The sequence below is a fragment of the Bos mutus genome, chromosome 3 (assembly GCF_027580195.1).
Source record: "Bos mutus isolate GX-2022 chromosome 3, NWIPB_WYAK_1.1, whole genome shotgun sequence".
Classification (NCBI taxonomy): Eukaryota; Metazoa; Chordata; class Mammalia; order Artiodactyla; family Bovidae; genus Bos; species Bos mutus.
In genome coordinates this window covers 113428174-113440461 of record NC_091619.1, presented here as the reverse complement: position 1 = coordinate 113440461, position 12288 = coordinate 113428174, and the positions used below count along the sequence as shown (strand labels likewise).

General features: G+C 47.6%; 1 protein-coding gene across 1 annotated transcript in view; it reads left to right on the top strand.

Moving 5' to 3' along the window:
- The window catches only part of ASB18 (ankyrin repeat and SOCS box containing 18), an 80821-nt gene extending 68798 nt beyond the window's left edge, over positions 1-12023 (top strand). The window contains 2 exon segments of the mRNA XM_070368541.1: positions 3150-3263; positions 5120-12023. Coding sequence (XP_070224642.1) covers positions 3150-3263; positions 5120-5305 — 300 coding nt within the window. The 3' untranslated portion in view covers positions 5306-12023.
- Positions 12024-12288: the final 265 nt, after the last annotated feature.

The window sequence follows — 12288 nt, the reverse complement described above, 5'->3', positions numbered from 1 at the left end:
GAGGTGGATAAAACTGGAACCTATTGTACAGCGTGAAGTAAGTCAGAAAGAAAAACACCAATACAGTATATTAACATATATATATATATATAAATTTAGAAAGATGGTAATGATGACCCTATATGCAAGGGAGCAAAAGAGACGCAGATATAAAGAATAGATTTTTGGACTCTGTGTGAGAAGGCAAGGGTGGGATGATTTGAGAGAATAGCGTTGAAACATGTATATTACCATATGTGAAACAGATCACCGGTCCAGGTTCGATGCATGAGACAGGGCTCTCAGGGCTGGTGCACTGGGATGACCCAGAGGGATGGGATGCGGAGGGAGGTGGGAGCGGGGTTCAGGATGGGGGACACATGTATACCCATGGCTGATTCATGTCAATGTATGGCAAAAACCACCACAATATTGTAAAGTAATTAGCCTCCAATTAAATAAATAAAAACTATGGAGAAAAATAATAAACATTAAAAAGGGGGAAAAAGTATACACACTCATTGATTTGCAGTTCTCCTTCCAGCAATTCAGTATAAGCAATCTAAATAAGAAAGGTTGGACACAGAGAAATTATATTCAGAGGTATTCATTGTTGATAAGATAAAAAAAATATTACAACTTATAGTAGTTAGCTCACTGAATTCATTATGATACATTCATACAAAATTATATGGCCACTAAAAATAATGTTTAAATGCTCATTTGTAATTTTTGAATTGTTCACAATCTATTTTGATGAAAAGTCAAGTTTCAAAATAGTATGCAAATCACTAGCTCATTTTTGTCTTTTATTCCTTTCTAAATACATAAATAATACTAATTCCTTTCTAAATACATAAAACCTTAGTATATACAAAATGTTGATAGGGGTTATCTCGGAAAAAGAGAAATCTGAAATTTTAAAATCTTGCTTGGGCTTCCCTGTGGCTCAGGTGGTAAAGAATCTGCCTGCAATGAGGGAGGCCTACATTCGATCCCTGGGTCAGGAAGATCCCCTGGAGGAGGGCACGGCAACGCACTCCAGTATTCTTGTCTGGAGAATCCCATGGACAGATGAGCCTGGCGGGTCCAAGGGGTCCTGAAGAGCTGGACGTGACTGAGCGACTGACACTCTCACTTTCTGTATCTTAAAGGGGTATTACATCTGAAAGAAGACAGGTAGTGGTTTAGTCAGTAAGTGTCTGACTGTAACTTAAAGGGGTATTACATCTGAAAGAAGACAGGTAGTGGTTTAGTCAGTAAGTGTCTGACTGTAACTTAAAGGGGTATTACATCTGAAAGAAGACAGGTAGTGGTTTAGTCAGTAAGTGTCTGACTTTTGCCACCCCTGGACTGTACCCGTCCAGCCTCCTGTCAGTGGGATTTCCCAGGCAAGAATACTGGAGTGGGTTTCCATTTCCTCCTCCAGGGGATCTTCCCAACCCAGGGATCGAACCTGGTTCTACTGTACTGGAGGCAGATTCTTCACCGACTGAGCCAGCAGGGAAGCCCCAAAGAAGCCAGGCAGGTGTAAAGGGAGCAACTGCCTTGAGTGTGTTCAGGAGCCCGTGAGCAGGATGCTGGCCAGGCTTGTCATTGGTTCTGACTGTTGTCTACTGCAGCTATCTGGTGCCTGGCCTCAGAAAAAAATGGCATAACCTCAGTTTTCTCAACTGAGACAGAAACAGAACAGTTTCACAGCACTTGGTAAATCCCAAACCTCAGAAACAGAATAATGAAGTTGCCCGGTTGTCGTTTAGTTGCTAAGCCACGTCTTGACTCTTGCAACTCCATGGACTATAGCCCACCAGGCTCCTCTGTCCATGGGATTTCCCCAAAATCAAATCTGAATTCCATCACGCTTCTAAATCCAACTACTAATTTACAGAAAGCAGAGAAAAAGCGGCATCCCACAGGGATACAATCAGCAAAATCCCAACAGTGAGAAACTCCACAGGACGAATAACCCAGTTTCTTCAACAAATAAATCACACAAAACAAAAAAGAGAGATCTGAAAATACGTCGTATCAACCATTGTAAAGGTGTTGGGCTTATCTGAACTCTTATTCAAGCAAACAAATGATTGTTTTGATATAATGGCATTTAAGAGAAACTTGTGAATTTAAACATAGAGTATATATTAGATGATACTAAGAAACCGGCTTCCCACATGGTGCTAGTGGTAAAGGATCCATCTGTCAATGCAGAATAGATGGATACAGGTTGGATTCCTGGGTCGGGAAGATCCCCTGAAGGAGGGCACGGCAACCCACTCCAGTATTCTTGCCTGGAGAATCCCATGGACAGAGGGGCCTGGTGGGCTGTAGTCTAGAGAATCGACAGAGTCAGACATGCCTGAAGTGACTTAGCATGCACGCAGTCAGGAACTATTGTTAATTTCTCAGCTGTTACAATGATTCTGCATTTGTGTTTCTTCTAAACGTCCTTTAAGAGACAGCACGAATATTTATAGATGACATAACAGGCTACATTGAATTTGCTTTAAAATAACATGAGGGAGAGGGGACTGGAAATGTGGCAAGGGCAGGATGGGCCATGAGCTGATGGTGGGTACACGAGGGTTTACCCTACTGTTCAGTCTACTTTTGTGTACTTTCAAACTTCTCCATGATGACAACAAAAGATTTCTACTTTTAAAAAGCAAACACTTTCCGTCTTTATGATGAAGCCAATGGACCTGAATTGCAGAATTTGCAAATTAGAAAACAAGCACCCTTGGCCAGTAGGGACTACAAAAGTAAACCAGAAAGGCCAAGGGGAGAAAAAAAATTCAACAGCAAAGCAACTCTTCTCCCCCAGCTTCGTGACACATTAGAAAACTGAAACCAGAAATTGGGAATGCCATCCTTATGCAGACTCCTTCCCCACCCCATCCCCCACTTCCCCCAGCCGTTCTGATTCCTTTTTTCTGAACAGCTTTCCAGACCAGAGAGCCTGCATCAGCATATTCCCCCTGGGAACTCCTTGGCCCAGACTGCTCTGGGCTTCTCCATGCACTCCGCCTGGGGCCTGACCATGACCTTATTGTATTGTTACTGGGATTGTCACACAGCCAGGAAGTGGCTGAAGCGGGATGCAGGCACCCGCTCCCACCTCCCCAGCCTTTCCCACCTGGACTCAAAATGTGTCTCCCACTGTTTCCGACCAGGTGCTGAAGAGCTGCGCAGCGGTCCCCACGGTCATTGAGGTTCTTTTCAACTCCTACTCTCAGCTCCGCGTCTCCGAGTCCTGGAAGGACGTGATCCCCGAAGAAGTGTTTCAGGTGAGGGGGCGGCCCCTTCTTCCTCCTTAGTACAGACTGTTGTCTTAATTCTGTTCTCCTAGGTGGGGTTTTGCACTCACACCCAGGAAAGGATGAAACATCTGGGGAAGGAAAGAGAAGGGCAAACCGGGGGCATGTCTGCTTCTGTTTTTCTCCTGGAGGCTCAGTATTGACTCAGCCCATGGTTGGGGTGCTGTGGGCTGCAAGGACACCCTGGCTTAGGAAGGTCAGGGCTCCATAACCAGTGTCCAAGGGAGGGTGGGCCATGGAGATCCAGGCTCCTGTGCGTCCGCTTCACCTTCTGACATCTCAGGGTACGACCGAAGCAGCTGCGGGCACTGCATTCATACATGACAAAGTCCACAGGTGACTGTTGATTAAGAAAGAAATTTTTTTTTTGTAGAAGCCTCTAGAAAATGGCCCCTCATGTTTTATTGACTTGAGTCCTGTGCAGATTATACACATGCGTGCTAATTTGCTTCAGCGGTGTCTGACTCGGTGCGTCCCTACAGACTGTAGCCCTCCAGGCTCCTCTGTCCATGGGATTCTCCAGGCAAGAATACTGGAGTGGGTGGCCATGCCCTCCTCCAGGGGATCTTTCTGATCCAGGGGTTGAACTTGTATCTCTTAGGTCTCCTGCATTGGCAAGTGGCTTCTTTAGCAGATTCTTTGAAAGAAGAGAGTGAAAAAGTTGGCTTAAAGCTCAACATTCAGAAAACTAAGATCATGGCATCTTGTCCCATCACTTCATGGGTAATAGATGGGGAAACAGTGTCAGACTTTATTTTTTTGGGCTCCAAAATCACTGCAGATGGTGACTGCAGCCATGAAATTAAAAGACGCTTACTCCTTGGAAGAAAAGTTATGACCAACCTAGATAGCATATTCAAAAGCAGAGACATTACTTTGCCAACAAAGGTTCGTCTAGTCAAGGCTATGGTTTTTCCAGTGGTCATATATGGATGTGAGAGTTGGACTGTGAAGAAAGCTGAGCACTGAAGAATTGATGCTTTTGAACTGTGGTGTTGGAGAAGACTCTTGAGAGTCCCTTGGACTGCAAGGAGATCCAACCTGTCCATTCTAAAGGAGATCAGTCCTGGGTGTTCTTTGGAAGGAATGATGCTAAAGCTGAAACTCCAATACTTTGGCCACCGCATGTGAAGAGTTTACTCATTGGAAAAGACTCTGATGCTGAGAGGGATTGGGGGCAGGAGGAGAAGGGGACGACAGAGGATGAGATGGCTGGATGACATCACCGACTCGATGGACGTGAGTCTGAGTGAACTCCGGGAGTTGGTGATGGACAGGGAGGCCTGGCGTGCTCTGATTCATGGGGTCGAGAAGAGTCGGACACGACTGAGCGACTGAACTGAACTTACCACTAGTGCCGCCTGGGAAGCCCCCTGTGCAGATTAGGAATTTGAGGAGATGACCCATATTATCTGAGATCACCCAAAACAGACTTCCCTCTGACTGGGCAGGAGCCACCCTACAGAAAAGTGCCCAGACCTGCTTTGGGTAGGATCTGGTGGCTCAGATGGTAAAGAATCTGCCTGTGATGCAGGAGACCCAGGTTCAATCCCTGGGTCAGGAAGATCCCCTGGAGGAGAGCATGGCAGCCCACTCCAGTATTCTTGCCTGGAAAATCCCATGGACAGAGGAGCCTGGTGCGCTGCAGTCCTTGGGGTCACAAAGAATCGGACACGACTGAGAGACTGACACACACACACACACTCTCTCTCTCTATCAGTAGCCATGAGAGGATTCCCCGTGTCATCAGGGCTCTTCTCTCTGGGAAAAAGAAGGAAGTGTGCTGCTTCCACGTGCCCAGACTGACACTTCCCACCTTCTTTCAGATGCACCAGGCTTTCTACCGGTCCCTCTTCGCCTTGGCCCACACACCCCGCTGTCTGCAGCATCTCTGCCGCTGCGCCATCCGGAAATCGTTTGGCAGAAAGTGCTTTTCCCTCGTACCTCTGTTGCCCTTGCCGGAGTCCCTGCAAAACTACCTGCTTCTGGAGCCAGAGGGGGTTCTGCACTGAAACCCAGCAGCGTGGCCCAGGGCGCTGTGCTCTTCTGACGGGCCTTGGATGGGACCTCCCACCCACACAGTGCACAGACCTCACCCCGCTTCAGGTTCCACCTGGGTGGGGAGTTGCAATAAAAGCCCTTTCTGCCTCTCTCAGCGTTGCTTGTGAGAATTGAAACTGTGAATGTCACAGCACATGTATCACAAAGTACCTTTCCACAGTTCAGTTCAGTTCAGTTCAGTGGCTCAGTCGTGTCCGACTCTTTGCGACGCCATGGACAGCAGCACGCCAGGCCTCCCTGTCCATCACCAACTCCCGGAGTTTACTCAAACTCATGTCCATCGAGTCGGTGATGCCATCCAACCATCTCATCCTCTGTTATCCCCTTCTCCTCCTGCCCCCAATCCATCCCAGCATCAGGGTCTTTTCCAATGAGTCAGCTCTTTGTATCAGGTGGCCAAAGTATTGGAGTTTCAGCTTCAGCATCAGTCCTTCCAATGAACACCCAGGACTGATCTCCTTTAGGATGGACTGGTTGGATCTCCTTGCAGTCCAACGGACTCTCAAGAGTCTTCAACACCACAGTTCAAAAGCATCAATTCTTCCGCGCTCAGCTTTCTTTATAGTCCAACTCTCACATCCATACATGACCACATGGACTACCTTTCCACAGAGGTTGAACTAAAAGGTGTATGTATTTTTCCCAGAGTTGGTCTCCCTGCCCACGATGGTTCAGCCACAGTCCTGCTGGCCCTGTCCCCAAACTTCAGACCCTCTGACTTAGGGCGGGAAAACATTACACCCCTCCTAGAGCTCAGCCCCCCGGGAAGGCTCTGCCCCTCCAAACATGACAGAGGTCCGTATGCAGAGAGGAGGACGCGTGCTTCCGTAACCAGAGCCCCTGCCCAGGAGCCCACTGGTGCTTCTGAGCGCGTCACCGCCCAGAGCCCCTCGGAGGATGCTGGAGGGGTGGTGAGCAGACACTTTGACCCTGTGCGCGTCTTCTGTCCAATGGCCCCAGCAGACCCAGCTGATCCGGCTGTGGGGGACAGTTCCGGATGCCAGATACAGACACAGGCTCGTGGAGGCTGCCCTCAGCCCAGCCTGAGCATCTGTAACAGGAGGAAGCTCTAACGCCTAGGACTGGATTAACCATGTTTTTATATTTTTTATATTCTGGTGCTTTGACACCTGGGGCCTTTCGGACCGGGACTGCCCACCGCCCCTCCCCGGGCTAGCCAGTTCTTAAAGACAATAAACAATGTGCCCCAAGCATCCTTTTCAAATACAACTCAACCACCCCAGGGCTCACACCCCTACCACCTCCCTGGATCTCCTGTCCCTATCTCCCCCCGCCCACCGCCCCAACCAGGGCCACCCAGACACCTGGGGGCAAGCCCCTCTGCCTCTGAGCCCACTGCAGTTGTTGAGATTAGCCAGTCCTGTGCCCATGTATCCATCCCCATGGAAACTGCAGTCAAGGCTCCTGCCCACATCTCCTCCCCCGGCCCCCACCTCCTGACCAACCCTGGTGCTCCCCCATGTGGTGTGGCCCTTCTCTTGGGAACTGTGAGTAATAAACTATCTCTTCACTGGTCTGAAGATCTCTCTTCTCATCTGTTGGCCTTGCATGCAGGCGTACTAAAGCCACTTCAGTCGTGTCCAACTCTTTGCAACCCTATGGGCTATATAGCTGGCCAGGCTCCTCTGTCCATGGGATTTTTCCAGGCAAGAATACTGGAGTGGGTTGCCATTTCCTCCTCCAGGAGATCTTTCTGATGCAGGGATCAAACCCGTGTCTCCTTCGTTGTAGGCAGATTCTTCACTGCTGAGCCACAGGGGAAGCCCTCTGTTGGCCCTGCTGCTGCTGCTGCTGCTGCTAAGTCGCTTCAGTCGTGTCCGAGTCTCTGTGACCCCATAGACCGCAGCCCACCAGGCTCCTCCGTCCATGGGATTTTCCAGGCAAGAGCACTGGAGTGGGGTGCCATTGCCTTCTCCTTCTGTTGGCCTTACTAGACCTCAGAAGTTAAACCCCATATTTTACAACAAGGACTCTGTGAGCATCCTCTGAGGATAAGCAGTGGCTCCATTTTTTTTTCCAGTTTGAGCAGCGCACAGTGCAGCTGGGATGAACCTCGGGCTGGCGGGGACACCACCCCACCGTGGCAGTCTGGAAGGGCGCTTCACACGGCAGCAGATGACTGCTGTCTAAGGTTGGATGTTGTCTGCGCCATGGGTGAAGCCCACTGCGGTGCTGAAGAGGGGACCTGGCAGGGCCACCCAGTGATGGCGGTTGTCACAAAAGGAGGAGCCAGGCTGGGTCTTGAGGGATGGTCAGGTTTCAACACAGCGGGTCAGGCCATGGGAGGCATAAGACAGCTGACCCACCCACACCCTGCCCTTTGAGATGGACAGCTCACCTGACCTACGTAAGCACAGCTCAAGACCTCACACACACACACACACACACACCTCGGGCAGATGGCTCTCCCCAAGCCTCTTCTACATAGACATTCAGGAGCCACCACTGGGTCAAAAGGAAAAGTTGAACAAAGGCTGGGGTGCAGGAAGTTGCATACTATGGAGGGACAGTGATTGGTCCTGAGGGGAGGGTCCCCATGCTTTCACAGCTGGAGGGAGGCAGGGCTGGAGGAGCTGGGAGGCAAATCAGGAGGGCCTCGAGGATTCTGAACTTCACTGCACAGGCTGTGAGGAGCCATGAAGCAGGCGAGAAGATGCGGTCCCAGTGAGACACAGTGTGTGTGTGCTAAGTGACTTCAGTCCTGTCTGACTCTTTGTGACCCCATGGACTATAGCCTGCCAGGCTCCTCTGTCCATGGGATTCTCTAGATGAGAATTCTGGCAAGGGCTGCCATTCCCTCCTCCAGGGGGTCTTCCCAACCCAGGGATCGAACCCAAGTCCCCTGCATCTCCTGCATTGCGGGCGGATTTTTCACCCGCTCAGCCACGGGGAAGCCCCAGGGAGACTCTGGGAAGTTACTTTGTCCTGGAAAGGGATGCAATACACTGGAGGAGTCCACAGTCACACCCCAGACGTAGGGCTTCAGATCCAGGCTGCTCCACCGAGCAAGAGGAACCGTTCCTTAACCGAAATTGGCTGCAGTTTGCTCAGCTGGGAAGTGAATGCATGCACACCTCTCGAACTGGGGTAGGACTCAGCGAGATCGCGCATGACAGCAGCAGGCTTCTCCGCTCCAAAGGGATCTTGTTAAAAGGTGGACTCTGACACTGGCATCCAGAGTGGGGCCTGGATTCTGCGGGTCTGGGAACTTTAACATTGCTAACGAGCTTGGGTGACGCCCCTACCCGTGGTTGGTACACTCAATAGGAGTGCACAGTGCAAAGCCTCAGAGCCAGAAGTGGTCAGGAGAAGGAGCAGCATAAACGGCTCCTTCTGTTATTACGATTGTCTTATTGTTAGAAGGAAATAGCCTAATGCTGGGATAAAGACTGTAAAAACGGAAAAGCAAAGCGACGTTATTTATGAGAACAAACGAGGAAGGCACACAGTAAGAAATACAGCCCCAGCAGCCACTCAGGAGCCCTATCCTCACGGGATTTTGCAAATGAGAATCTGAGTGAAACTGCCGGTCGGACACAGCCTATTCTTCAAGCTCCCCTCTCCACTTCATCCTCCTCAGAGAACACTTTGGTTGCACTTCTGAAATGCACTAAATTGTAAATATGTTTTGGAGTCCCGCCACAAAGTAGAACTCTTTTAAAACCGCACCATATAGCTTTCAGGACCTTAGTTCCCTGACCAGAGATTGAACCCGCATCCTCAGCAATGAAACCACGGAGTCCCAGACCACTGGACTGCCAGGGAATTCCCCACATTGACTTCACATTTCTAAAACTCTGACAAATAATGACCAATTATTACATTTCAAAGACACAATTCCCCCAAATTACTGCTTAAAAACAACATGATTCTCACAGTGAACCCCAGACATCTCCCTATAACTGCCTGAAATTCCTCCACTGCCAAAGAATTCGTCTTCATTATTTCATCCCCAAGAATTTTATTGGACAGCAAGGAGATCAAACCAGTCCATCCTAAAGGAAATCAACCCTGAATATTCATTGGAAGGACTGATGCTGAAGCTGAAGCTCCAATACTTTGACCACATGATGCCAAGAACTGACCCACTGGAAAAGACCCTGATGCTGGGAAAGATTGAAGGCGGGATGAGAAGGGGGTGACAGAGGATGAGATGGTTGGATGGCATCACTGACTCAACAGACCTGAGTTTGAGCAAACTCCTAGAGATAGTGAAGGACAGGGAAGCCTGGTGTGCTGCAGCCCTTGGGGTTGCAAAGAGTCAGACTAGACTGAGCGACTGAACAACAACAAAGCAAAAAATAAAATAACTGAAAAATCTGTGATAGTGATGACTGTCTAGTCCTGCCCTATGCTCCACGTGGGAGGAAGTTCTGAAATGAAGGGGACTTGCATAATTCCACATAGATAAGAGAAGGAAAAGAGGGGAGGAGAAGGACAAGACTAAGAAAAGGAAGAGAGGAAGGAGGGAGAGAGAAAAGATATTGGGGGAGAGAAGTAAGTTAGCTGAGAAAACATCTGCAACTACCTTCTGCTTTAAAGCTAGAATTATCTTGGCTATCTTCTTTTCCAGGGGAAAAAACATAGCCTGGTATTTCTTTTATTAAAGAGTAAAAATGTTTTCCATTCTTAAACAGTTCACATAAAACATCATTGCTTTTACCTCTGAGTATATTACATAAACTCAGTTCCATAAGACCTAAACTTTCTTTAATTTTAAATGTAGTGTTTAATGACGCATTCACATGGTTCAAAATTCAGAAGGTAATAAAAGAGCAGATGCTCTTACTACTAAAAAGGAAAAAGATAGCAGAGGAATATTTTCCCTCCAACTTTATTACCTCTGGCTATACAACTGCCAGGGCTTCCCTGGTGGCTCAGAGGGTAAAGCATCTGCCTGCAATGCAGGAGACCCGGGTTCGATCCCTGGGTCGGGAAGATCCCCTGGAGAAGGAAATGGCAACCCACTCCTGTATCCTTGCCTGGAGAATCCCATGGACAGAGGAGCCTGGTGGGCTACAGTCCATGGGGTCACAAGAGTCAGACACAACCGAGCGACTTCACGTTCATACAACTGCCATGTGACCACAGAGTCACGCTGGTTCTAGTGACTCCAGACGTGCTAAAAAGGATCCCTGATTTACGGCTGAGTGTATGGGACAAAATGGTGGTGGTTTGGGGGTTATCTTAATCATCAGATGGGATGGAATTCATTGATAGTTTTTCAGACTTTAATTCCTGCTAGCAATTTTCTTGATTAAGCAAAAAATAAAATAACAGTGAAAAAACTTGTAGCAGGGGTGAAAACACAAAATGCACACATGAGGTTCTCCGCCAACAAGGGTCCTGAGAAGATTCGCCTCTCCAGCACGACCATCCCCTGGACAGCACGAGAGTCACAGACACAGCCCACAGGCAGGCAGGACACAGACACGGCACCACGTGATGTGCCGTGCTTGAAATTCTGAACACAGCCCTGGGCCTCTCTTTCTAGTGTACTCAAAATCCATTTAATTTTAAGTTACATAATAATCATCAATTTCGCATGTGTTGAAGAAAATCAAAACGACTCTTTAAGAAGCATTTGCAAATCCCAGTAACTGTATATAAGCACCACGGTTTCCATCTTCGAAATAAACCTTATGTTTTCATGTTGATGGGGCAGGCTGTTGAACTTTGGCAAAGGACACTTAACCCTCTACAAAAACAGCATAAAACACAGGCTTGGAGAATGAGCCGGTCTGCTCGTGACCGGTCCTGACGCGGACGTCTGAGAGAGCTTAATCACTGCAATCGCGGATGTTATTAGCTTGCCAAGTGCTTTTCATCTCTTAAGGGCTGCCCAAGGACCAAGTGATAAACCCGGAATATTGCATCTTTTATTCCATTATTTCAAGAATAAATTATTCCTTAGTCAAATTTTCTATGTGCACTTTGGATATTCAAAAGTCCCAAAGTTTCAACTAGGATCAATACTGCATCTTATTTTTGGCTTTCGGTAGGCATTTAAAACCCCGGGGCTTGTCTTGAAATTGTCAGCATCTTTCTATTTTAAAACAAAAATTAATCTCATTAAATTGCTAAAATAAGCCTGAGGTCAGTTTCTAGGGTCAGGCGGAAGGATTCCAGCCTTGAAACTTATTTTCGTGAAGTCCTGCAGGTGGCGCCATAAGCAAACGGTCTTCCCCTGCCCACCCACCGGCTCTCCCCAGAATTAAAAAGAGAAGAAAACAAGATTTTGACTCATAGGATAAAGGAGAGGAGGGTGTAGGAAAACTATAGAATCGTGACATATCATATAGAATTATGCTGCTATAATTTAAAAAAATCCGTAATTAAAATATTGATTATGGCATTGCCTACTTCCTTTGTATTAAATATGCGCATTTTATAGGCAATGTGTTTCTAAATAAATATAATTTTAAGTTGACTCTTTTATGATGCCATAACGACGGCCCAATCCTCATTTGAGTGTTCAACGTGTACTTTAACAAAATTATACATTTGCCACTGCGCTGTAACTAGCTGGGTTTTCAGCCTTCATCTCATCTTCCAGAATGGTATTTCTTCAGCCCTAACGCTCTGCTTAATCACTCCAATAAAAAGAGTAGATTTCTTTGTAATGCAATTTGTAAGCAATAAACATGATTGAGAATGCAGTATTCGCTGTCGACTATGTTTAATGCAGGGTTTTAATTCGGTGTGTAATTATTCATTCGGCAGGCACTTTTCCCATTCACATATCTTTTCCCGGATCTGGAAAAAGTTGGTAAGTTGGGAAAACATCGGGGCAACAGGACTTCCTCCCACTTTGGGCAAGCAGGAGTTTGATACAGATGTTACAGGAAAAGACATTTTTCTTTTATCTGCTAAAAACAGGAGGTCACATTAACTCCTCATACAGACACATAAA